We start from the raw sequence: 27,847 nt of genomic DNA on the forward strand, positions 1-27,847 counted from the left end.
GCGGATAAAAGGCTGTGCGTGATGACGTAGTGCACATAAAAATACCCTTTGTGATTAAATTCCCATTTACCTAATAAAAAATACAAAGTTTAATGGGGTTCCATTGCATTTTCAACTCTATTGATGGTTTTCTCACAATTGTTTTTGCATTATATGTTATATAGCGAGTGTGCCCACATGCGCTCTCGCCAACAGCTTGCAGATACAGTACAGGGCAGTAGAGCTGCTGAGGGGAGGATGGCTCATGATAATGGCTGGAACAGAGCAAATACATCAAACCATGTGTTTGATGTATTTGATACCATTCCACAATTCCGCTCCAGCCTTTACCACGAGCCTGTTCCCCCCAATTAAGGTGCCACCATCCTCCTGTGGTGCAGGTATAGCCTACCTGCACGATGAGATTATTATGGACAAAAGAGTGAGATTATTTTTATTTGTCCAATGGCAGCCATGCATCGATCATCATGTCACCAGAATAAGACCCCTGATATTTACTGGAAAGGAGCATTAACCTCATCATCTTGCACTTTTACTGCCCTGTGAAGTTCATCATCATTTATTTTATATGTTAGCCAATAAACCTTATGCTTTCCCAAGGAGATGCAGTGAGAGGACCACACACCATATCATAGTGTCTCCAAGTTTACATCAATATGATGGTTATTATATCAATATTTGCGCATAAAAACGTTCCCACCTAAATTTCTCGCTTAATTAATTTTACAGACACAAAAAGGTTCCACCTTGTCTAGCGTATTTTGTTTTGTGACATTTGGACATGTACTTTACACACATGAAAAAAGTTGGATGGAAACCTTGTTAGTAGCTAAAATTCGCATAAAGAAAATATGTGAATTTTCCCACCAATAGCTAGGCTTCCATCAATTGGTGACAGATTTTCATGCAAATATTCTAAAATATGCATAAAAAAAGATGCACATTTTCCCACCAGTGGTGTTTCTACCCTGAACGTACTGTGTATAAAAATCACACAAAATGTACATTTTCGCTTAAGTTTTCATGTATCGAATAAAAATCTAAATTCAATGTGTCTCCATCTCCTTTTCAACTCTACCAATAGTTTTGTCACAATACTGTTGCGTTAAATAGTAAATGTGCCTACTCTGGTTTTGGCATGTGCACTCTAGCCAATGGCTCGCAGATACAGTGTGGGTAGGCTGGGCAGGTAGGCTACTCTACATGATGAGATTATTATGGAGAATATTTTTGCAGTCAAGCATCAATCATCATGTCACCAGAATTAGACCCATATTGTAAAGGTGCATCAAGATGACAGTGCACATAGTGCCGATGCTGGCACTAAGACCACACTCAATGAGCTGTATTCCTCCATAAGCAAACAGGAAAACGCTCATCCAGAGGCGGCACCCCTAGTGTCTGGGGACTTTAATGCAGGGAAACTTAAATCTGTTTTACCAAATTTCTATCAGCACGTTAAATGTGCAATCAGTGGGATAAAAACTCTAGACCACCTTTGCTCCACACACAGAGATGTGTACAAAGCTCTCCCTCGCCCTCCATTTGGCAAAGCTGAGCATAATTCTATCTTCCTGAATCCTGCATAAAAGCAAAAATTCAAGCTTGAAGCACCAGTGACTCGGTCAATAAAAAAGTGGTCAGATGAAACGGATGCTAAGCTACAGGACTGTTTTGCTAGCACAGACTGGAATATGTTCCGGGATTCTTCCTATGGCATTGAGCAGTACAGTCGTGGCCAAATGTTTTGAGAATGACACAAATATTAATTTTCACAAAGTTTGCTGCTTCAGTGTCTTTAGATATTTTTGTCAAATGTTACTATGGAATACTGAAGTATAATTACAAGCATTTCATAAGTGTCAAAGGCTTTTAATGACAATTACATGAAGTTGATGCAAAGAGTCAATATTTGCAGTGTGGACCCTTCTTTTTCAAGACCTCTGTAATCCTCCCTGGCATGCGGTCAATTTAACTTCTGGGCCACATTCTGACTGATGGCAGCCCATTCTTGCATAATCAATTGCTTGGAGTTTGTCAGAATTTGTGGGTTTTTGTTTGTCCACCCACCTCTTGAGGATTGACCACAAGTTCTCAATGGGATTAAGGTCTGGGGAGTTCCCTGGCCATGGACCCAAAATATCGATGTTTTGTTCCCCGAGCCCCTTAATTATCACTTTTGCCTTATGGCAAGGTGCTCCATCATGTTGGAAAAGGCATTGTTCGTCACCAAACTGTTGGTTGGGAGAAGTTGCTCTCGGAGGATGTGTTGGTACCATTCTTTATTCATGGCTGTGTTCTTAAGCAAAATTGTGAGTGAGCCCACTCCCTTGGCAGGGAAGCAACCCCACACATGAATGGTGTCAGGATGCTTTACTATTGGCATGACACAGGACTGATGGTAGCGCTCACCTTGTCTTCTCTGGACAATCACCAACAAACTAGAATGGTCCAAGCTAGAGGTCCACCAATTAATCGGCATGGCCGATTAATTAGGGCTGATTTCAAGTTTTCATAACAATTGGTAATCTGCCTTTTTGGACGCCGATTATGGCCGATTACATTTCAATCCATGAGGAAACTGCATGGCAGGCTGACCACCTGTTACTCGAGTGCAGCGTCAAAAGGACATTGTGGCTGCAATGAACCAAGGTAAGTTGCTAGCTAGCGCTAAACTTATCTTATAAAAAACAATCAATCTTCACATAATCACTAGTTAACAACACATGGTTGATGATATTACTAGGTCAACTAGCTTGTCCTGCGTTGCATATAATCAATGCGGTGCCTGTTAATTTATGATCTAATCACAGCCTACTTCAACTTTGCCAAACAGGTGATGATTTAACAAAAGCGCATTCGTGAAAAAAGCACATTTGTTGCACAAATGTACCTAACCATAAACATCAATGCCTTTCTTAAAATCAATACACAGAAGTATATTTTTTTAAACCTACATATTTAGTTAAAATAAACGCATGTTAGCAGGCAATATTAACTAGGGAAATTGTGTCACTTCTCTTGCGTTCAGTGCAAGCAGAGTCAGGGTATATGCAACAGTTTGGCTCGTTGCAAATTGTGTTTCTTCCTAACAAAGACCGTAATTAATTTGCCAGACTTTTACATAACTATGACATTGAAGGTTATGCAATGTAACCAAAATATTTAGACTTAGGGTTGCCAGCCCTTCGGCAAAATACGTAATGGTTCCGTATTTCACTGAAAGAATAAACATTTTGTTTTCGAAATTATAGTTTCTGGATTTTACCATATTAATTACCAAAAGCTCGTATTTCTTTGTGTTTATTATAATTAAGTCTATGATTTGATATTTAATAGAGCAGTCTGACTGAGCGGTGGTAGGCAGTAGCAGGCTCGTAAGCATTCATTCAAACACAACGTTACTGCGTTTGCGAGCAGCTCTTAGCAATGCTTGAGGCACAGCGCTGTTTATGACTTCCAGCCTATCAACACCCGAGATTAGGCTGGCAATACTAAAGTGCCTATAAGAACATCCAATAGTCAAAGTTATATGAAATACAAATGGTATAGAGAGAAATAGTTGACGCATCATAATTCCTATAATAACTACAACCTAAAACTTCTTAACTGGGAATATTGAAGATCTGGGAATATTGAACCACCAGCTTTCATATGTTCTCATGTTCTGAGCAAGGAACTTAAACGTTAGCTTTTTTACATGGCACATATTGCACTTTTACTTTCTTCTCCAACACTGTTTTTTTTCATTATTTAAACAAAATTGAACATGTTTCATTATTTATTTGTTCATTCAGTATTGTTGTAATTGACATTGTTACAAATATATATAAAAATCAGCCGACTAATCGGTATCGGCTTTTTTTGGGCCACCAATAATCGGTACCGGTATTGGCGTTGAAAAATCATAATCGGTCGACCTCTAGTCCAAGCACATCAAGACAGTTGTGAAGAGGGCACGACAAAACCTATTCCCCCTCAGGAGACTGAAAACATTTGGCATGGGTCCTCAGATCCTCAAAAGGTTCTACAGCTGCACCATCGAGAGCATCCTGACTGGTTGCATCACTTCCTGGAATGGCAACTGCTCGGCCTCCGACCTCAAGGCACTACAGAGGGTAGTGCGTACGGCCCAGTACATCACTGGGGCCAGGCTTCCTGCCATCCAGGTCCTCTACACCAGGCGGTGTCAAAGGAAGGCCCCAAATATTGTCAAAGACTCCAGCCAGCCTAGTCATAGACTGTTTTCTCTGCTACCGCACGGCAAGCGGTACCAGAGCGCCAAGTATAGGTCCAAGAGGCTTCTAAACAGCTTCTACCCCCAAGCCATAAGATTCCTGAACATCTAATCAAATGGATATCCTTTTACGCCGCCTCTACTCTCTGTTATTATCTATGCATAGTCACTTTAATAACTCTAACTACATATTACCTCAATTACCTCGACTAACCCCCGCACATTGACACATTGTACCCCCTGTATATAGTCCCACTATTGTTATTTTACTGCTGCTCTTTAACTACTTGTTACTTTTATTTCTTATTTGTATTTTTTAAACTGCATTGTTGGTTAGGGTCTTGTAAGTAAGCATTTCACTGTAATCTTGTATTCAGCGCATGTGACTAATAAAATGTGATTTGATTTGATTTTCACCACCCTGTGAAGTTCACCATTTTATTTAATCTGTATCCTAATAAACTGCATGGTTTCCAGATTGTAGTGGGAGGACCACACACAATATCATCACGTGACTCCAAGTTTACTTTGATATGATGGTTTTAATATCAATATAAAAACCACTGCCATTTCTCAAATTTTACCAACACAAAAATATCCCACCATGTCGAATGAACAAATTATCTGTCGGCATTCATAAAATTGTACTGAACATTTGTGTTTCCATCACAGCTGTATTTTTTTAATTTAAAAACCTGTTAGGGCTAGGGGGCAGCATTGACACGGCTGGATAAAAAACATACCCGATTTAATCTGGTTACCACTCCTACTCAGTAACTAGAATATGCATATACTTATTACATATGGATAGAAAACACCCTAAATTTTCTAAAACTGTTTGAATGGTGTCTGTGAGTATAACAGAACTCAAATGGCAGGTCAAAACCTGAGAGATTCCTTTACAGGAAGTGGCCTGTCTGACCATTTCTGGAACTTCTTTGCCATCTCTATCATTTACTAAGGATCTCTGCTCTAACGTGACACTTCCCACGTCGTCCATAGGCTCTCATAGCCCGGGAAAAAAGAGAATGTCGTCATTCCAGCCCCAGGCTGAAACACATTATCGCCTTTCTCAAGTGGCCCATCAAGAGACACTAGCTTATGCGCGTGACCCCGACCGCCCCCGCCTTTGGGATTTTTTCCTCTGTTTGCCGAAAAGGAGATTCCCTGTCGGAATTTTACCGCTTTTCTACGAGAAAAATGACGTAAAAATTGATTTTAAACAGCGGTTGACATGCTTCGACGTACGGCAATTGAATACTTTGAATTTTATTGTCAGGAATTGCGCCAAGCGCGCGACACTTCTTTACTATTTCGGATAGTGTCTGGAACGCACGAACAAAACGCCGCTATTCGGATATAACGATGGATTATTTTGGACCAAACCAACATTTGTTATTGAAGTAGACGTCCTGGGTGTGCATTCTGACGAAGACAACAAAAGGTAATGACATTTTTATAATAGTAAATATGATTATGGTGAGTGCTAAACTTGCCGGGTGTCTAAATAGCGAGCCCGTGATGCCTGGGCTATATACTTAGAATATTGCAAAATGTGCTTTCACCAAAAGCTATTTTAAAATCGGACATATCGAGTGCATAGAGGAGGTCTGTATCTATAATTCTTAAAATAATTGTTATGCTTTTTGTGAACGTTTATCGTGAGTAATTTAGTAAAATGTTAGCGAATTCCCCGTAAGTTTGCGGGGGTATGCTAGTTCTGAACGTCACATGCTAATGTAAAAAGCTGGTTTTTGATATAAATATGAACTTGATTGAACAAAACATGCATGTATTGTATAACATAATGTCCTAGGGTTGTCATCTGATGAAGATCATCAAAGGTGAGTGCTGCATTTAGCTGTCTTCTGGGTTTTGGTGACATTATATGCTGGCTTGAAAAATGGGTGTCTGATTATTTCTGGCTTGGTACTCTGCTGACATAATCTAATGTTTTGCTTTCGTTGTAAAGCCTTTTTGAAATCGGACAGTGTGGTTAGATTAACGAGAGTCTTATCTTTAAATGGCTGTAAAATAGTCATATGTTTGAGAAATTGAAGTAATAGGATTTTGAAGATTTTGAAAATCGCGCCACAGGCTGGCAGTGGATGTTACGTAGGTGGGACGAATTCGTCCCGCCGGTCCCATAGAGGATATGGTATGATTTTACTCACAGAAAATCTGTGTATGGAAACGTGGTTAGTGGTGTTTCCATTTTTCACTTAAGTTTTCATGTAGCCTACCAAATCAAAATCGAAAGTTCAATGTGTTAAAATCAAATCAAAGTTTATTTGTCACCTGCGCCGAATACAACAGGTGTAGACCTTACAGTGAAATGCTTACTTACAGGCTCTAATCAATAGTGCGAAAAAAAATGATGCGTGTGTGTGTGTATAGGTAAGTAAAGAAATAAAACAACAGTAAAAAGACATTTGAAAATAAGATTAGCAAGGCTATATACAGACACCGGTTAGTCAGGCTTATTGAGGTAGTATGTACATGTGGGTATGGTTAAAGTGACTATGATGAACAGAGAGTTGCGGTAGTGTAAAAAGAGGGGTTGGCGGGTGGTGGGACACAATGCAGATAGCCTGGTTAGCCAATGTGCGGGAGCACTGGTTGGTCGGGCCAATTGAGGTAGTATGCACATGAATGTATAGTTAAAGTGACTATGCATATAAGATAAACAGTGAGTAGCGGGGAGGGCACACAATGCAAATAGTCCGGGTAACCATTTGGTTACCGGTTCAGGAGTCTTATGGCTTGGGGGTAAAAACTGTTGAGAAGCCTTTTTGTCCTAGACTTGGCACTCTGGTACCGCTTGCCATGCGGCAGTAGAGAGAACAGTCTATGACTTGGGTGGCTGGGGTCTTTGACAATTTTCAGGGCCTTCCTCTGACACCATCTGGTGTAGAGGACCTGGATGGCAGGCAGCTTTGCCCCAGTGATGTACTGGGCCATACGCACTACCCTCTGAAGTGCCTTGCGGTCGGAGGCCGAGCAATTGCCGTACCAGGCAGTGATACAACTGGTCAGGATGCTCTCGATGTTGCAGCTGTAGAACCTTTTGAGGATCTGAGGACCCATGCCAAATCTTTTTAGTTTCCTGAGGGGGAATAGGCTTTGTCGTGCCCTCTTCACGACTGTCTTGGTGTGTTTGGACCATTCTAATTTGTTGTTGATGTGGACACCAAGGAATTTGAAGCTCTCAACCTGCTCCACTACAGCCCCGTCGATGAGAATGGGGACGTGCTCAGTGCTCCTTTTCCTGTAGTCCACAATCATCTCCTTAGTCTTGGTTACGTTGAGGGATAGATCGTTATTCTGGCACCACCCGGCCAGGTCTCTGACCTCTTCCCTATAGGCTGTCTTGTCGTTGTCGGCCTACCACTGTTGTGTCGTCAGCAAACTTAATGATGGTGTTGGAGTCGTGCCTGGCCATGCAGTCGTGGGTGAACAGGGAGTACAGGAGGGGACTACCCTCACCACCTGGGGGCGGCCCGTCAGGAAGTCCAGGATCCAGTTGCAGAGGGAGGTGTTTAGTCCCAGGTTCCTTAGCTTAGTGATGAGCTTTGAGGGTACTATGGTGTTGAACGCTGAGCTGTAGTCAATGAATAGCATTCTCACACAGGTGTTCCTTTTGTCCAAGTGGGAAAGGGCAGTGTGGAGTGCAATAGAGATTGCATCATCTGTGGATCTGTTTGGGCGATATGCAAATTGGAGTGGGTCTAGGGTTTCTGGGATAATGGTGTTGATGTGAGCCATTACCAGCCTTTCAAAGCACTTCATGGCTACGGACGTGAGTGCTACGGGTCTGTAGTCATTTAGGCAGGTTGCCTTTGTGTTCTTGGGCACAGGGACTATGATGGTCTGCTTGAAGCATGTTGGTATTACAGACTCAATCAGGGACATGTTGAAAATGTCAGTGAAGACACCTGCCAGTTGATCAGCACATGCCCGGAGCACATGTCCTGGTAATCCATCTGGCACCGCAGCCTTGAGAATGTTGACCTGTTTAAAGGTCTTACTCACGTCGGCTACGGAGAGCGTGATCACACAGTCGTCCGGAACAGCTGATGCTCTCATGCATGCCTCAGTGTTGCTTGCCTCGAAGCGAGCATAGAAGTGATTTAGCTCGTCTGGTTGGCTCGTGTCACTGGGCAGCTCGCGGCTGTGCTTCCCTTTGTAGTCTGTAATAGTTTGCAAGCCCTGGCACATCTGACAAGCGTCGGAGCCGGTGTAGTATGATTCAATCTTAGCCCTGTATTGACGCTTTGCCTGTTTGATGGTTCGTCCCAGGGCATAGCGGGATTTCTTGTAAGCTTCCGGGTTAGAGTCCCGCACCTTGAAAGCGGCAGTTCTACCCTTTAGCTCAGTGCGAATGTTGCCTGTAATCCATGGCTTCTGGTTGGGGTATGTACGTACAGTCACTGTGGGGACGACGTCCTCAATGCACTTATTGATAAAGCCAGTGACTGATGTGGTGTATTCCTCAATGTCACCGGAAGACTCCCGGAACATGTTCCAGTCTGTGATAGCAAAACAGTCCTGTAGTTTAGCATCTGCTTCATCTGACCATTTTTTTATAGACCGAGTCACTGGTGCTTCCTGCTTTAATTTTAGCTTGTAAGCAGGAATCAGGAGGATAGAGTTGTGGTCGGATTTACCAAATGGAGGGCGAGGGAGAGCTTTGTACGCGTCTCTGTGTGTGGAGTACAGGTGATCTAGAATTTTTTTTCCCCTCTGGTTGCACATTTAACATGTTGATAGAGATTTGGTAGAACTGATTTAAGTTTCCCTGCATTAAAGTCTCTGGCCGCTAGGAGCGCCGCGTCTGGGTGAGTGGTTTCCTGTTTACTTATTTCCTTATACAGCTGGCTGAGTGCAGTCTTTCCATCGCATTTTAAATATTTGTCACAAAAACTGTTGTGTCAAATAGCAAATGTGCCTGGTCTTGGCATGTGCGCTCTAGCCAACAGACTACATGATGAGATTATTATGGATAATGGATTTATTTGTCATACAGCAGTCAAGCATCGATCATCAAATTACCAGAATAAGACCACCGTACATTTTTAATACCCTGTGAAGGTCATTATAATATATTTAATCTGTAGCCTAATAAACTGCATGGTTCCCAAGTCATAGTGGGAGGACCACACACCATATCATCACGTGACTCCAAGTTTACTTCGATAGGATGGTTATTATATAAATATTTGTGCATAAAGGTGTTTCAACCGCCATTACTCAAATCATTAATTTTACAGACGCAAAAAGACCACGTAGAAAGAAAAAATTCTGTTGGCATTTATAAAATTGTACCGAAACATCCTGTTTCTATCACAGCTGTCTTGTTTTTATTTATTTATATATAGCCTATATACACAGTTAATTCGGAAAGTATTCAGACCCCTTGACTTTTAAATTGTTTTGTTTTGTTATTCTAAAATAGATTAAATAGTGTTCTTCCTCATCAAACTACACACAATACCCCATAATGACAAAGCAAAAACTGGTTTTTAGAAGTTTTTGAACATTTATAAAACAAATACATATCTGAAATATCACATTTACATAAGTATTCAGACCCTTTACTCAGTACTTTGTTGAAGCACCTTTGGCAGCGATTACAGCCTTGAGTCTTCTTCGGTATGACGCTACAAGCTTGGCACACCTGTATTTGAGTTTCTCCCATTCTTCTCTGCAGATTCTCTCAAGCTCTGTCAGGTTGGATGGGGAGCGTTGCTGCACAGCTATTTTCAGGTCTCTCCGGAGTTGTTCGATCGGGTTCAAGTCCGGGCCAGTCAAGGACATTCACAGACTTGTCCCGAAGCCACTCCTGCGTTGTCTTGGCTGTGTGCTTAGGGTCGTTGTCCTGTTGGAAGGTGAACCTTTGCCCCAGTTTGAAATCCTGAGCGTGCTGCAGCAGGTTTTCATCAAGGATCTCTTTGTACTTTTCTCCAATCGTCTTTGCCTCGATCCTGACTAGTCTCCCAGTCCCTGCAGATGAAAAACATCCCCACAGCATGATGCTGCCACCACCATGCTTCACCATAGGGATGGTGCCAGGTTTCCTCCAGACGTGACGCTAGGCATTCAGGCCAAAGAGTTCAATCTTGGTTTCATCAGACCAATCCTGTTTCTCATGGTCTGATATTCTTACGGTGCCTTTTAGCAAACTCCAAGAGGGCTGTCAAGTTATTTTTACTGAGGAGTGTCTTCCGTCTGGCCACTCTACCATAAACACCTGACTGGTGGAGTGCTGCAGAGATGGTTGTCCTTCTGGAAGGTTCTCCCATCTCCACAGAGGAACTCTAGAGCTCTGTCAGAGTGACCATCGGGTTCTTGGTCACCTCCCTGACCAAGGCCCTTCTCCCCTTTGGCCGGGCGGTTTTTGGCTTGGTTGTTGTTCTGACATGCACTGTCAACTGTGGGACCTGATATAGACAGGTGTGTGCCTTTCCAAATCATGTTCAATCAATTGAATTTACCACAGGTGGACTCCAATTAAGTTGTAGAAACATCTCAAGGATCGTCAATGGAAACAGGATGGACCTGAGCTCAATTTCGAGTCTCATAGTAAAGGGTTTGAATACTTATGTAAATAAGGTATTTCTGTTTTTTAATTTGAATACATTTGCAAAAATGTCTAAAAACCTGTCATTACAGGGTATTGTGTGTAGATTGCTGAGGATTTTATTTACTTAATCCATTTTATATTAAGGATGTAAAGTAATAAAATATGCAAAAAGTAAAGGGGTCTGAATACTTTACAAAGGCATTGTTTATATGGTATGACTTTACTCGCATAAAAACTCTGGATGGAAAAGTGGTTTAAGGAGCAAACCTACCTCAAAATCTGTTCAAGAACATATTTGGCAAACGTGTCTTTCAGTAGACCTACAAACCATTCTGCAACATAGCAAAGCATCAAGCTAACTGAATGCAACTCAGTTTCTCATTGCATATTCAAGGAGCTGTGTTCTCACAATCAAATAGGCACATTTTAAATAAAAAACACTTCATCTAATAAACAACTAGAAAAAGCATAAATAAATAATAATTACAATTATTAACGATAAAAAAATTGACCTTCAATCAAACAAATGACAGCAGTGCACATAAAAGTACATTCTTATGACATATTCTCTATTGCCTCAGGAACAATTGTATCACCTTATGCAAAACTATCTAATGCAAAAATACATAAGGCCTACCTCTTGTGCTTTATGGCTGTATAAGGCAATGCATGTTATGACTGTCCATTGAGATATAATGGAATTGACATGACAGTTGTAAACATATCTTGAAGGTGTACTTTGTTCACTCGATTGACAATAGAAACAAACTACCTACAACCTTGCATTTTGCTTTATGATAGGATAAGCCAGCTGTAAATGCATATGGCATTTACAATATAGGTATGTGTATATGTTATAACTATTGAATTCATAAGTATTTATCAAGAGTCAATGGGTAGTGTTTTTTTTATCCCAAGGATATACTGTATAGCCCCACACCTCTGTTTCTACTTTTTGTTCATTTCATTTTGTTTGTAGCTTTGAGGTGAGCAATTAAGATGTCAAACCACAAAATTGCAATTCTCTATATTTTGGTGCCATGTTATATTTGAGATTTTCCTGTATGGATGTTTGATTGATGGCATATGTGTGCTCTATCTGCTGCTAATCGTACATTAACATCATAAATGTAACAATGGCTGGCAGATGATAGGGAGAGGAAACCAAAACATTGTTGAGTGTTCTCCCTCCCCAGAGGAAGTTGCGTGGTTGTAACCTATCTTGCAGATTAGCAAGAGATGTGTTTCTATCTGTAATAGCAATCAAAGCACCGACACCACCTGAACTTCTTAGTGGCAAAACATGTTTAAACAGTTTCCATTAATAGGCCCAAAGTCCCTGGCATTTATTTCTGCAGAAGCCATCTTTTTCCAAAATCTTTGCTAATAATAATGATAACTTTCTGACATATGCTACTCCACCTCTCCGGAGACATACTGTATATATTTTTTTCTTGAGAGCCTCATCATAAAGAGCCTTTTAAACTGGGTGGTTTGAGCCTGAATGCTGATTGGCTGACAGTCGAGGTATATCAGACCGTATACCACAGGTATGACAAAATGTTCATTTTTACTGCTCTAGTTACATTGGTAACCAGTTTATAATAGCAATAAGGAACCTCGGGGGTTTGTGGTATATGGCCAATATAGCATAGCTAAGGGCTGTATCCAGGCACTCCGAGTTGCGTCATGCAGAAGAACAGCCCTTAGCCGTTGTATATTGGCCATATATCACACCCCCTTGTGCCTTTTTGTTTAATTATATCACCATGGAACAATGTTAAAATAAATGTGAACATCACTCCCTTCTAGTCATACCAGATAACATTGTATTATCGGCACTCAAGATGTATCGCTTTGATCAGCCCATTACTTTAACACAATGATGATACCACAGTACTTCTGTGTGAAAAAAAGTATTTGTCTCTCCGTGAGTCTGTTAGATGTGGTATAGAATACATAGGATCCCCATGTAGAGAGTAATCTTACTCAATGCCTACATCACCACGCAGTAGAATCGTCATGGAGTGTTTTGCAGAGGGTAGGAATGGAAATGATGTAAAATAGATTTCTGAAGATGCAATGTTTCTGGTTCTTTTTCATGCCAAAATGTCAACTATAGCACATATGATATAGAATAGTGAACAACAATGAGTCATCACAAAACAACATAGAAGTTTCACTTTTAGTGGACCTAATGAGAAGCAAACATAGTAGGGGGAGGTGATATACTATGCAAGAACAATAAAATACTTTCTTATCCACAAAAACAATATATTATGTTGTCAGTAAAACACAATACATTCTATTTCTACATCTCAACTAATCTTGAATGTTGAACGCTTTACACATTAAGGCAAGGAGAAGGTGGGAGTTACGCTGGGGTTCAGTACACATAGCATGTCGTACCTACTGTACCTCTCAGAAACATAAAAGGAAACTGCATTAATATGAGTGGAAGTGATCAGTTTATTTGGGTGTTATGTCAAGGAAATATAATGAACCTTGAATGACAGAGTATTTTCAGTTGAAAGGAATGAGGATTCAAATTTTTTTACCACTCTTGGGGCGGGGATAACTAAAGAGGAACAGGAAATCATATGATTCATCACACAATGTTAAACGTGCACATGGTACAGCTGAACTACACCACATCAATATATATATGTCACCTAAGCTGTAGATCATATATAAGTGAGGATTCAACACCATAGTGGTTTTCCTTTAGTTTTAAATCCCCCCTGTACAGGTTCACAGACAGCCGTGCTCTTTTCTATAGCGAAAGTTATATGATGATCCTGTCTAAATTCTGGGTGCTCATCTATTTATGTGTATTCACTTGTAAAGGATTTTTAAATGCAGTGGAGGCAATTTTCGAATGCAAAAAAGGTAAAGTATGAGTTATTAATTACTACTACATTACTACATTACTCTGTAATGTACAATGAATGTAGATATATCTTGAATACATTTTCTTTGCCATTGATACTATTAAAGTTACTTCTAATGTGAAATGAGTCCAATGTTAACAACAATTACAGTACAAGGACAATAATGTGAATGATATTATCAAGGTGAGATGATAAGTAGACGGAAAGAAGGATTGTGTGACCCATGCCCTGAAAGGCAATACCAGGCAGGACCAAATCGCTCTCAGCAATGTGAACCCTGCACCTTCTGCCTTGAGAGTAAGTTATAATCATGTAGTAAGAAGTTACAATCAGTATTAATACATGTTGTAAACAAATTACCTGTTGACAGAAAATAGTATCTGTAAAATGATCCCACACCAAATCTTGAGTTGAATACTATGAACATTTGAACATCTTGGCCATGTTCTGTTATAATCTCCACCCGGCACAGCCAGAAGAGGACTGGCCACCCCTCATAGCCTGGTTCCTCTCTAGGTTTCTTCCTAGGTTCTGGCCTTTCTAGGGAGTTTTTCCTAGCCACTGTGCTTCTACACCTGCATTGCTTTCTGTTTGGGGTTTTAGGCTGGGTTTCTGTATAGCACTTTGAGATATCAGCTGATGTAAGAAGGGCTTTATAAATACATTTGATTTGAATACAAATAGCCATACAATATGCCAGTGTAACCCACAGACACGTTTGTTTGTTTGTATCAATAAACTATAATATCTTTGTTTTTTATTCAGACAGTGAATTTATATCAGAGTGCACAAAGACTTCCAATGCTATATGTCAGTGTCGTACAGGATTCATTAGAAGGAACGATGAGTCTTCGATATGCAAGTGTGCCAAGGGGTCTGGGCTGGATACATCAGGTAAAGCTGGAGCATGTAATACTGATGCTTTTTAATGGATTGATTAGTAAATGTAATTAACTGGCATTATATCATTTCTCACCTCAGGATTAATATGCCGTGAATGTGAGGAGGGATCCTTTACCACCAAATTGGACTCTAAATGTGTGAAATGGCGAGAGTATGTAAATTAACTAGCATTTGTCAATTTTTTGCTATTTGCTAAAGTATCAAGCAATCTCCTTACATTTACAATACAATGTTGGACTTTTTGTCATCCTCTGCAATTGATTTCAAAGCATTTTTAAGGCAGTCTGACTCATGGCTGTGTATCTGCTTGTGTCTTAGGTGTAGGAGTGGGGTGAGGATTCCGGGAAATGCGACATCAGATGTGATCTGTAATGACAATTCAGAGCCAGAGGGGAAGACCCTCTCCTCCACACACACCACTTCATCTGGCTCCATCCAGACCTTTTCTAAGTCATTGATCCAGAGCCAAAGGTCATCCCCTCATCCTGATGTCCCCACCTTAACACCAGCCCCCACTATCAAGGTGACCAAAAGTCCCAAGTTCTCAACGGCAGATTTTGGCCAAGGTAAATGCTGTTCTTGACTCTCGTCCTTGACATACATTCATGTAAAACTTTGTGTTACAATTGATCATTGTATAGCTTTATATGAATAATGCCTTATTTCTGTCTTCCAGTAATGACACTCATGGGAACTGTCCTGCTGCTTACTTTTCTACTTACCACTGTGACCTGCAAACTGATCATCATTCCTTGCATCAAGAACCACAAGAAGCCAGCTGTCAGAACATGTATGTGCAACTGTTAGGGAAACTATAAGTCACACAATCGTTATGAGAAGTGTTACGTTATTTTCATTAGCTATTATGTGCGTTGTAGTTATTTGAGCTTGATGGGCTCTTGAATCTGAAATGTCATCTGTGTGTTGTTTTGTTTGTATACTCTGACTCTATTGTTCTACCCTAGCTCAGGACTCAATGTGCCGGAGGCCAGTTGAAGAAAGTGGAGACAGCAGTTCCTCTTCCCTGGTAAAACAACCAAGCTTGGGGGAGCCATGATAGAGATACCTGGCTAGCTGTCTGTCAAACTATTCATATTGTCAAAATGTTGCAGTTATTCTCAATGCCACTCTTTTAAACCAGAAACAACTTTAAACAGTGTTTGAAAATTCTAAAATATGGTCAATATTTGATTCTCATGTATTCTGTTATTATGGAAAATAATTTTAGACATTACTTTGTTTTCGATCTATTTGTCAACAATAGCATTGTTCTCGGCTGCGCTAGGGGATCTAGATATTATGTTATTTTCACAAATGGGCTTCTGACAAAATAATGATAAACACTACTTCCTGTTCCTTCAGGTGTCTGGTTAGATTTGCAGGGGAGATTATGTGAAAACAATGCTATGGTGGCAAAATAATGTGGCAACATATTGTAAAATGTGTATTGTGTTAAATGTTGTGGTTGTTTATGTCTTTGCAAATAAACTTTTTCACATTTTACATGATCCTGTCACGTCTGCTCCCGCTCTTCCCTTCCCCTGGCGCGATTACACTGCATCACGCACTCCTGTCTTCCATCACGCACACCTCCCTTCCCTCGTCACTCGCATCAGCGTTATTGGACTCACCTGGACTCACTTATCACATGTTCATTTCCTCCCCTATATTTGTCTGTTCCCTTGCTCTATTCCCTGCTGCTGCATTGATTGTTTCTTGTCTTAGTTTCTGTTTCCTGACGCTGTCTCGTCTCTGTCCGTTATAATTAAATGTTTTACTCCCCGTACCTGCTTCGTCTCTCCAGCGTCATTCCGCGTGACAGATCCAAATGTCAATATGCACATTCTTAGGAGTTGAGACATTTACATAAACTAAGACCCAGCAAGAACAGAAGTATCAGGATGTATAGAAAGAAGAATCAGTACATTACTGACTGGGTAGGGTCTTCCCCCAGTGGATAGGCTATAGGTCTGTTACTTATTTTCAATGAGAGAGATACTTCCACCCAGTCTGTATGACTTCCACTCACGTTTTCAATCGAAACCATCAAGTCAAAGACAGAGGCTGCCATCGTGAGCGAGATCTTATGTTGTTGATCACTTTTCATGTTCTGATAGGTTCCACTTTATCTTTTTTTTATCATCACTTTTCACATATCTCAGCAATGTTCATTACTGTGGTCGTAGGAGATATGTAGTTTTACAAAATGAAGGGATATTGTGTGCATAATAGGATGGAAAATGAGTGATGGGCGATCAAAACCATTTCATTCTACATCGGCCACTAATAAGACTGATTTGGGCTTGAGGTTACCGAAAAAATAACATGTTAGCCTTAACCTTTTTTCTAAATGCATTCAGCCTCAGGGTCATGATTTAAAGCCTCATCTAATACAGGGGCGAAAATCTGATATCCACTTTGGAGGGGACAATTACATTACATTTTCTCAAGAGCAATTCCTGAGGGGGACACCAAAAGTAGTGCTGTAACACAAGCCTACATTGTAATATGGTAAATGTATATTGAGGAACCAAAGAAATAAGGTGTTTGCCGTACTCCTAACTACCGGTACCCAAAACTACACAACTAATCACAACAGCAATACCATTGCCTTTAACAAATCTTAGTTCAGTCACCAGTTTAAGTTGAGAGTGGGGGTATCCATGGCATTTTCCAATTATGTTCCTATTTTACAAGTCAAAAAAATTGAGAACCTTTCATAATGTTGCCAAACAAAGACTCAACAAACTTACCTGAGACTCCCTGTCTCTGCCAGTCTGTCCCTGCATATCTGTCCCCAACTCTGCTGTCTGTGTGCCATCTGTTGCCTGCTCTGCCTAATGACATCATTGTGAAACATTTCCATTAGAATTTAATTTCTTTCTTATGAACATTTTATCAACTAGTCTTTGAGATATTAGGCTACTAGGGTTCTTACTATGCGTTTTGGTGTATTGAAAAATACTCTGATGTCCGTCTTTTATTTTTCTGCCATTTTTCTACCTGGCTAGCTGGCTACACACACTGTGTGTAGGTTATTTACAGTAGGAGATGGGCTTCTATCATCTTCAATCATTCTATATGGGCTTCGATCTAAAAGGTAGCTAGCAAATGTGAAACGGATTAAAATGACAAGAGTTGACAGCTGTATGAGTTCACCATTTACACAACATATGCTGCAACTTTTTGTAATTTTAATAGTTTGTTTCATATTGGCTGGCTTCCAACAATAGCTGAATTTGCAAAGCTAGCAAGCACCAATTCAGTTTCAGTGGTGTTTGCTATAATCTTTGCTACCCGGGTTAAATAAAGGTGAAATCAAATAAATAAATAAAAGTTCCCTTGCGACAATTTAGCTTTTGCAACGTGACCATTAAATATATTTAACCTGTTGGGGGTAGGGGGCAGTATTTACACGGCCGGATAAAAAACGTACCCGATTTAATCTGGTTACTACTCCTGCCCAGTAACTAGAATATGCATATAATTATTGGCTTTGGATAGAAAACACCCTAAAGTTTCTAAAACTGTTTGAATGGTGTCTGTGAGTATAACAGAACTCATATGGCAGGGAAAAACCTGAGAAGATTCCTTACAGGAAGTGCCCTCTCTGACAAGATCTTGTTCTTCTTGTCTCTGTTTATTGAAGACTGAGGATCTTTGCTGTAACGTGACACTTCCTACGGCTCCCATAGGCTCTCAGAGCCCGGGAAAAAGCTGAATGATATCGAGGCAGCCCCAGGCTGAAACACATTTGCGCTTTTGGCAAGTGGCCGATCAGAGGACAATGGGCTTAGGCGCGTGCACGAGTCGACCCCATGCTTTATTTTCTTTCGTCTTTTTACCTAAACGCAGATTCCCGGTTGGAATATTATCGCTTTTTTACGAGAAAAATGGCATAAAAATTGATTTTAAACAGCGGTTGACATGCTTCGAAGTACGGTAATGGAATATTTAGAATTTTTTTGTCACGAAATGCGTCGTGCTCGTCACCCTTCTTTACCCTTTCGGATAGTGTCTTGAACGCACAAACAAAACGCAGCTGTTTGGATATAACTATGGATTATTTGGGACCAAACCAACATTTGTTATTGAAGTAGAAGTCCTGGGAGTGCATTCTGACGAAGAACACCAAAGGTAATAACATTTTTCTTATAGTAAATCTGACTTTGGTGAGTGCTAAACTTGCTGGGTGTCTAAATAGCTAGCCCTGTGATGCCGGGCTATCTACTTAGAATATTGCAAAATGTGCTTTCACCGAAAAGCTATTTTAAAATCGGACATATCCAGTGCATAGAGGAGTTCTGTATCTATAATTCTTAAAATAATTGTTATGCTTTTTGTGAACGTTTATCGTGAGTAATTTAGTAAATTTTTTGTAAATTCACCGGAAGTTTGCGGGGGGTATGCTAGTTCTGAACGTCACATGCTAATGTAAAAAGCTGGTTTTTGATATAAATATGAACTTGATTGAACAAAACATGCATGTATTGTATAACATAATGTCCTAGGGTGTCATCTGATGAAGATCATCAAAGGTTAGTGCTGCATTTAGCTGTGGTTTGGGTTTATGTGACATTATATGCTAGCTTGAAAAATGGGTGTCTGATTATTTCTGGCTGGGTACTCTGCTGACATAATCTAATGTTTTGCTTTCGTTGTAAAGCCTTTTTGAAATCGGACAGTGTGGTTAGATTAACGAGAGTCTTGTCTTTAAAATGGTGTAAAATAGTCATATGTTTGAGAAATTGAAGTAATAGCATTTCTAAGGTATTTGAATAACGCGCCACAGGATTCCACTGGCTGTTACGTAGGTGGGACGATTTCGTCTCGCCGACCCTAGAGAGGTTAAGACAATGGTAGAAGAGAGTGTAGTTCTGTTCAGTTTGGACTTCAGTTTATCGCTAACCTTATCACAGGCACTTTGAAGCACTAACTTACATCATCTGCATGCTGATTCCATCTTTGACGACGCCACATAAATGGAATAGGTACTAGCTAGCTTAATAGTTAATATTTGCGCGCTAGCTCTGCATATTCAGCTAGTGTGTGTGTGCGCGATTGACTGGATGAACCTCACGGCAGTTACGTAGCAAGCTAAGGAACTGGCAGTGGATCAAACCATTGTGAGGCAAATGGCGGGGGGGTCGCAATCTTTTGAAACTTAAAAACGCGCTATTAAGTGTCTATAATCAGCACAATTGCTTTCATTGCGTATTATTAATATTATTTAAATTACATAGTTATGTTTCAGTGATATATTGGGGGGGACAAATCATATTTTTCCCAGGATGGGGGGGTCGTGTGCCCCCCGTCCCCCCCGGGATTTCCGCCCCTGATCTAATAGATGGAACATTTTTAATAGCACAGGATCCCATTACTGGACTGGACCGGTTGTGAGCTCACCAAAGGACTAGGGGGGTGGCCCACACCTTCCAGTAGTAGTTAGAATTTCACCCACAGAATTAGGAATTAGAATTATCATACCTTTATGGAATTTTGAGGGATTATGACATAGGCCCTGTAGCAGTTTATCAGGATCTCTCTATAATTAATCTATGCAACACTGATGATGGCTCTGTTTCTGCGTGTGCTTCTACCAAAAACTAAACTTACAGAAATGTGTCAAAATTCATAATCACTTTAACAGGTCAAAATGATAGAAACATAAGAAACTTGACAAAGGCTGGTTAAAATGTTGCATCACTGGCTTCATAAAAATATATCCTGTGAGCAGTAAACATGGACCAGAGATATGTTGTTTGTGTAACTCCTGTAAAAAACTTTTGTAACTCATTCCATTTTGATCAGCATAATCAATCTATTGTATTTGCAACACTACACCTGAGCTTATAAAAATACAGGGGCGCAACTTTGGTTTTACAAGTGGGGGGGACAACACACTATACATTTTTTTTTATCCAGTTGTATAAACACTCCAAACAGCCTACCCGACCACTCAGAGGCGTCCTCATGGTCCTAAAGCACACCGTTGCCTCGTTTTGTATCACATTCCGATTAATGAACTGGGGGAGACAAAAATGCTATTTCAGAATGTGGGGGGAACATGTCCCCCCCCCATCTCCAGTGAAAGTTGCGCCCCTGTAAAAATATACCAGTATATGTAACAATATACCTGAGCACATCAAAGATTAATTAAACCATAGAGTTGAATAATTTTGGGGTGGCCGGTAGCCTAGTGGTTCGAGTGTTGGTCCAGTAACCAAAAGGTTGCTGGATCGAATCCCCGAGCTGACAAGGTAAAAATCTGTCGTTCTGCCCCTGAACAAGGCAGTTAACCCACTGTTCCCCAGTAGGCCGTTGTTGTCAATAAGAATTTGTTCTTAACTGACATGCCTAGTTAAATAAAGGTTAAATAAAACATTTATAAAATAAATAAAAGTGGGTCTCCACCACTAAAGGGTAGAGTTGACCAGGTGACGTGTGATCCTAGTTGTAGGCAGCAGTGAGTGGTGTGTGCCATGGCTCTGTTGGCTGAGAAGAGGACTCAATAAGGGGAATTATAGCTGTGTATGTAGCCTACGATAGTATTGTGACATTTAGGGCCCCACACAACCACCTACCTCGTGTTCCCTGTGGTCCTGATCTGCAGCTGACGTCACTGTGAAGAGGCGTTGTGACAGTTGTGATGTGTTCCTGTGGCTCACAACTGATGCAGTCAACATAGGTGGGTTAGGAATGAAAGAGTGACAGAGATGAGAAAGGAGGCTGTCTAAAAAAAAAGTTTAGAAGGTGTTTGTGTTTTCATAAACACAACCAAATTATTATTTATTGAGATAGCATGTATGACATGGGTTAATTACACTGTTAGAATGTTGCAGTCAGGCTGATAATTGGCTTGAAGGGGGGGGGGGGGGTCCCTCAAGGCCCAGCAGTTCTAGTGTTAAAAAATGTTTTGTTAGTCGACAAAGTACTGGAGCATGTCTTTACTGGTAAGGGCAACACAGTTTTTTCTCCCCCATTTCGCCCAGTGGGCAGTTGTATACCTTAAGGTGGACATAGATTTCAGCTCATGCTAGCTCTTTCATCCACATAATAGAAAGAAGCTTAACAAATGATTTTGCATTGTTTAAAGTTCACCAATATCATTCATGCAAAGTAATGAGACGGTGTAAGTTTGCCTCCAGGATAATATGGAAAAGTTGGCCTCATGTATAGGCTCTAAAAAATAAAGAAGACCAAGGACATCAAAAATCCATCAGAGTTTTTAATGAACCCAGCAACGCCGATACCAAATACATTTTTTGGAAGAAAAAAAAGTTAGCACATTGGGAGAAGGAGAGAGATGCTCACACATTCAGCTTATGTACCTAGGTCTACTGTCAAACTCACATCATTCATACTATACATATCATAGATTGCTTCAGCTGGATAAACATCACAGAAACACTTGCTTCCTAGATTGCTTACCACACACTCACGCACCCACACAGAGAGAGATACCTGACGTCACTGCATACAGTGCATAAAATAATCGGGGGAGAAAGGAGAATGTGTTAAACACAATGGACACTCAGTACATCCATATGACAGTCATCTGTCTTCTGTATTTTTGGACTATGGCTTTAGCAGCTGATCAACAATGCAATGATTCTTATGAGAAAGATGGCAAATGTTGTGAACTTTGTCCACCAGGTAAGACTAGCCTGTTAGAAGCTAAAAACTAACTACAACTCAGTGGAGTGGAGATCATGGAAACATAAATGGCTCAGTTGGTAGAGCATGGTGTTTGCAACGCCAGGGTTGTGGGTTCGATTCCCATGGGGGACCAGTACGGAGAAAAAATGTATGAAATGTATGCGTTCACTACTGTAAGTCGCTCTGGATAAGAGCGTCTGCTAAATGACTAAAATGTAAATAACATATTAATTCCACATTTAAATCCTTGAGATTATTGTGGTAAATCTTTTGTTGGCACCCTATATTGTGTTTGTTAAAAATGTTTATATATATCCATTGCTTGTAATTCTTTGTCACAATGTGACAAATACTTTATTCATGTAAGAATATAACTGAACTAATATTTAGTTGATCTCTGACTGGCTGGCTCATAGGCAAATTTGTGAAGAAGCAATGCACAGCAAGCACCCAAACTGACTGTGGTGACTGCCCAGTGGGCTTCTACTCTGACTCCAATGACCGCTTTGAGGACTGTCAACCATGCCTCAAATGCCAACACGGTAAGGGTTATGATGACAGCACAGGAGGCTGCTGAGAGGAGGACGGCTCACAATAATGACTGGAATGGAGCAAATAGAATGGCATCAAACACCTGGAAACCATGTGTTTGATGTATTTGATACCATTCCACTTATTACGCTCTAGCCATTACCACAAGCCCGTCCTCCCCAGTTAAGGTGCCACCAACTTCCTGTGGATGACAGGTGGCATAAACAAAACATTCTATTGGTCTAGCTCTTAAAAATCATTAGCGTTCTACCCTTAGATTGTTGCTCGACCCTCAATAGTCAAAGTAACTCATAACAGGAAAGTGGTGGCAGTTGGGGCAGGCACACAGAGAGGCTCACACTGTTCATTCATGTAATGGTTTGTAAATGTCTCCACTGAATTACTAGACTCTCACCTGGTAGTCTGCTTTCTCTCGTTTCTTTTCTGGGCAGTCTACACAAGAATGTGCACCTCAACCGCAAATGCAAACTGTTCGTGTGGCTCTGGTTTCCTGTGCTCAGACCACGTCTGCTCAAAATGTGAAAAGGAAAATAAATGCCGCAAGGGGGAGGAACTGAAAAGGACAGGTAAGACTGTCATATGTTTTCCTTCCTCTACTACCTGTCACTGACTCCGTTTACAAATGCAGCAAAATATACAACATCATCTTAATGCTGGGAAGTGATCAACAGGCATGTCCATACCACTGCTAACCTGAAGTATGTTTTCCATTTACAGGTTCCAGGGAGTACACTTGGAAATGTGTCCCATGTCCTAATAACACATACTCTGACACTGAACATGGTCACTGCAAACTGTTGACACAGTAAGAACACTGTTTTGAAAAATAGCCAGATATCACTTTTAGCAGAGCTCATTAGAAATGTTTCTAGTGGCTCCAAAGTAACTTGTAATACCTTGTCACCAACAGGTGTGGTGCACATGGACTTGATGTGATCTTCCCTGGGAACAAGACCCACAACTCAAAATGTGGCATACATGGTATGTTGGCAAATACAGTCAAACAAATCACAATCCAAAGTAATTTCCAATGTATACTAAGTATATGGACACCTGCTTGTCGAAAATCTAATTCCAAAATCATCAAATCAAATCAAAGATTATTTGTCACGTGCGCCATTTGATTACCTGTTCAGGAGTCTTATGGCTTGGGGGTAAAAACTGTTGAGAAGGCTTTTTGTCCTAGACTTGGCACTCTGGTACCGCTTGCCATGCGGCAGTAGAGAGAACAGTCTATGACTTGGGTGGCTGGGGTCTTTGACAATTTTCAGGGCCTTCCTCTGACACCGCCTGGTGTAGAGGTCCTGGATGGCAGGCAGCTTTGCCCCAGTGATGTACTGGGCCATACGCACTACCCTCTGAAGTGCCTTGCGGTCGGAGGCCGAGCAATTGCCATACCAGGCAGTGATGCAACCGGTCAGGATGCTCTCGATGTTGCAGCTGTAGAACCTTTTGAGGATCTCAGGACCCATGCCAAATCTTTTTAGTTTCCTGAGGGGGAATAGGCTTTGTCGTGCCCTCTTCACGACTATCTTGGTGTGTTTGGACCATTCTAATTTGTTGTTGATGTGGACACCAAGGAATTTGAAGCTCTCAACCTGCTCCACTACAGCCCCGTCGATGAGAATGGGGACATGCTCGGTGCTCCTTTTCCTGTAGTCCACAATCATCTCCTTAGTCTTGGTTATGTTGAGGGATAGGTTGTTATTCTGGCACCACCCGGCCAGGTCTCTGACCTCCTCCCTATAGGCTGTCTCTTTGTTGTCGGTGATCAGACAACTGTTGTGTCGTCAGCAAACTTAATGATGGTGTTGGAGTCGTGCCTGGCCATGCAGTCGTGGGTGAACAGGGAGTACAGGAGGGTACTGAGCACGCACCCCTGGGGAGCTCCAGTGTTGAGGATCAGCGTGGCAGATGTGTTGCTACCTACCCTCACCACCTGGGGGCGGCCCGTCAGGATGTCCAGGATCCAGTTGCAGAGGGAGGTGTTTAGTCCCAGGTTCCTTAGCTTAGTGATGAGCTTTGAGGGTACTGTGGTGTTGAACGCTGAGCTGTAGTCAATGAATAGCGTTCTCACATAGGTGTTCCTTTTGTCCAGGTGGGAAAGGGCAGTGTGGAGTGCAATAGAGATTGCATCATCTGTGGATCTGTTTGGGCGGTATGCAAATTGGAGTGGGTCTAGGGTTTCTGGGATAATGGTGTTGGTGTAAGCCATTACCAGCCTTTCAAAGCACTTCATGGCTACGGACATGAGTGCTACAGGTCTGTAGTCATTTAGGCAGGTTGCTTTGTGTTCTTGGGCACAGGGACTATGGTGGTCTGCTTGAAGCATGTTGGTATTACAGACTCAATCAGGGACATGTTGAAAATGTCAGTGAAGACACCTGCCAGTTGGTCAGCACATGCCCGGAGCACAAGTCCTGGTAATCCATCTGGCCCCGCAGCCTTGAGAATGTTGACCTGTTTAAAGGTCTTACTCACATCGGCTACGGAGAGCGTGATCACACAGTCATCCGGAACAGCTGATGCTCTCATGCATGCCTCAGTGTTGCTTGCCTCAAAGCGAGCATAGAAGTGATTTAGCTCGTCTGGTAGGCTCGTGTCACTGGGCAGCTCGCGGCTGTATTAATATGAAGCTCGTCCCCCCCTTTGCTGCTATAAAAGCCTCCACTCTTCTGAGAAAGCTTTCCACTATATGTTGAAACATTGCTGCAGGGACTTGCTTCTTTTCAGCCACGAACATTAGTGAGGTCGGGCACTGATGTTGGGCGATTAGATGTGGCTCACAGTCGGCGTTCCAATTCATCCCAAAGGTGTTCAAATGGGTTGAAGTCACGGCTCTGTGCAGGCCAGTCAAGTTCTTCCACACCGATCTCGACAAACCTTTCTGTATGGAATCATCTAGAATGTCATTGTATGCTGTAGCGTTAAGATTTTCCCTTACTGGAACTAAGGGGCCTAGCCCAAACCATGAAAAACAGCCCCAGACCATTATTCGTCCTCCACCAAAATGTATAGTTGGCACTATCCAGTCGGGCAGGTAGCGCATTCTCCTGGCATCCGCCAAACCCAGATTTGTCCGTCGGAATGCCAGATGGTGAAGCGTGATTCATCACTCCAAAGAATACATTTCCACTGCTCCACAGTCCAATAGCGGCGAGCTTTACACCACTCCAGCCGACACTTGGCATTGCGCATGCTGATCTTAGACTTGTGTGTGGATGCTCGGTCAATGAAACCCATTTCATGAAGCTCCCGATGAACAGTTTGTGTGCTGATGTTGCTTCCAGCGGCAGTTTGGAACTCGGTAGTGAGTGTTGCAACTGAGGACAGATGATTTTTACGCTGTACGCACTTCAGTACTCGGCGGTCCCGTTCTGTGAGCTTGTGCGCCTACCACTTTGCAGCGTTGTTGCTCCTAGAAGTTTCCACTACACAATAAAAACACTTACATTTGACCGGGGCAGCTCTAGCAGGGCAGAAATTTGACAAAGTGACTTGTTGGTAAGGTGGCATCCTATGACGGTGCCACGTTGAAAGTCACTGAGCTCTTCAGTATGGGCCATTCCACTGCCAATGTTTGTCTATGGAGATTGCATGGTGGTGTGCTCAATTTTATACACCTGTCAGCAACGGGTGTGGCTGAAATATCCGAAACCACTAATTTGAAGGGGAGTCCACACTTTTGGCTATGTAGTGTATTTGGGTAGATCTAATTGTTTGACTGTTCATCAGCGACAGGACGCAAAGAGGACGGGAGTTCCATTCAGCTGATTCTGGCCATTGGCTCCTTCTTCTTTACTGGCACCCTCTTGGTGTTCCTCACTCAACCCTGCATCAGGATAATCAGACACAAGAAGCCTAAAGCCAGTGAGTAGCCTACTATAGAGTAGGTTAAGTTGTTGACACTGTGTGTCGGTCATTTTGAAATTCTTTGGAACATAAAGCATAGGCAACATTGTATTCTCAAATTAATTACAGTATTCAGATGTAAAGTTCAAGTTCAATTAGTAACGTGTTCAAAACAACCTTTTCACAACCCTTTCTCCCTCAGTGAACTGCCCTGCTACAAGTATTTCCATCGCTTCCTCAGATATCTGCCCGCTGTCAAAGGAGGAGTGTGGCGGCCTGCTCATCCAGCAGGCTTAAACCAAGGACCATGCCAGCCAGAGTCTGCTGTCAATAGAGAGCATCTCCACTGTATGATCTGACATGTGTTGCAGGAGTGCTTTTATTTCAGAGATAGCATGGCAGCTAGTCCCAAGTGAACAAATTCAAGTCTTCTACAGAAACAACGTGCACTAAGCCACCTATAATTCCCCTGTATTTTGTAATCTTGGTTATCGCTTGCTTTCTTCATTTGTGCAGTCTTTCGTCAACACTAATTATTATTTCTACAGCCTTTCTTACTTTTTTTGCACAATTAATACAGTTTTTTCTTTACTATTTCTTAAGAGTAATAATAATACTCATGTAAATTACTGATAACATTTTAGTCATTTAGCAGACGCTCTTATCCAGAGCGACTTACAGTATTGAATACATACATTTCATGCATTTTTTGTTGTTGTTGTACTGCCCCCCCCGTGGGAATCAAACGCACAACCCTGGCATTGCGCATGCCATGCTCTACCAACTGAGCCACAGGGAAGAACATTAACTGTTCTCTCAGCTATGACAAAAACATGTAGAGGCATCTTCTAATTCCTGATATCTTTCTTTTTTTAACAAGAACTGAACAAGTGAAATCAATGCAATCAATGTCAAATTAATGTAAGTTCCATTAACAATGTGTAGGCTACTGTGTCGATTCACTTGATTTTATAAGTGGGTATGAAAGCCTATAAAAAGTGACCTTTAAAAAGGTGTTTCCCTGTACAGATCATAAAAAGGCTTATTACTGTACTTTTTTGTTTAAGAATAAATTACAATTTTTATAAGATGTCTATCTGTGATTTGTTTTATCAAGCAGTGCACGATAGGCTGCTGAACATTGTGACAGTATTCGCAAATCTATCATAA

The 27,847-nt window shown here is 41.4% G+C and overlaps 2 protein-coding genes across 3 annotated transcripts; both read left to right on the forward strand.

Annotated features, from left to right (window-relative positions):
• Positions 1 to 12,496: 12,496 nt before the first annotated feature.
• Positions 12,497 to 16,117, forward strand: LOC106565991 (tumor necrosis factor receptor superfamily member 10C). Its single transcript, XM_014133735.2, has 7 exons — positions 12,497 to 13,709; positions 13,895 to 14,008; positions 14,477 to 14,605; positions 14,693 to 14,765; positions 14,933 to 15,180; positions 15,291 to 15,404; positions 15,580 to 16,117. Exons 1-7 carry the CDS (start codon positions 13,610 to 13,612, stop codon positions 15,669 to 15,671), a joined length of 870 nt encoding a protein of 289 aa, XP_013989210.1. The 5' UTR covers positions 12,497 to 13,609; the 3' UTR covers positions 15,672 to 16,117.
• Positions 16,118 to 21,655: 5,538 nt separating this feature from the next.
• On the forward strand, positions 21,656 to 27,765 carry LOC106565992 (tumor necrosis factor receptor superfamily member 9). Of its 2 annotated transcripts, none has more exons than XM_014133737.2 (7): positions 21,656 to 22,270; positions 22,690 to 22,815; positions 23,257 to 23,391; positions 23,543 to 23,630; positions 23,736 to 23,806; positions 26,561 to 26,695; positions 26,919 to 27,765. In XM_014133737.2, the coding sequence occupies exons 1-7, from the start codon at positions 22,141 to 22,143 to the stop codon at positions 26,972 to 26,974; spliced, it is 741 nt and encodes a 246-aa protein (XP_013989212.1). In that variant the 5' UTR covers positions 21,656 to 22,140; the 3' UTR covers positions 26,975 to 27,765. The 2 variants fall into 2 exon arrangements, with proteins under 2 accessions (XP_013989212.1, XP_013989211.1); XM_014133736.2 differs by having other exon boundaries at positions 21,661 to 22,270; positions 26,880 to 27,765.
• Positions 27,766 to 27,847: the final 82 nt, after the last annotated feature.

Source organism: Salmo salar, chromosome ssa12 (assembly GCF_905237065.1).
Source record: "Salmo salar chromosome ssa12, Ssal_v3.1, whole genome shotgun sequence".
In the NCBI taxonomy this organism is placed as follows: Eukaryota; Metazoa; Chordata; class Actinopteri; order Salmoniformes; family Salmonidae; genus Salmo; species Salmo salar.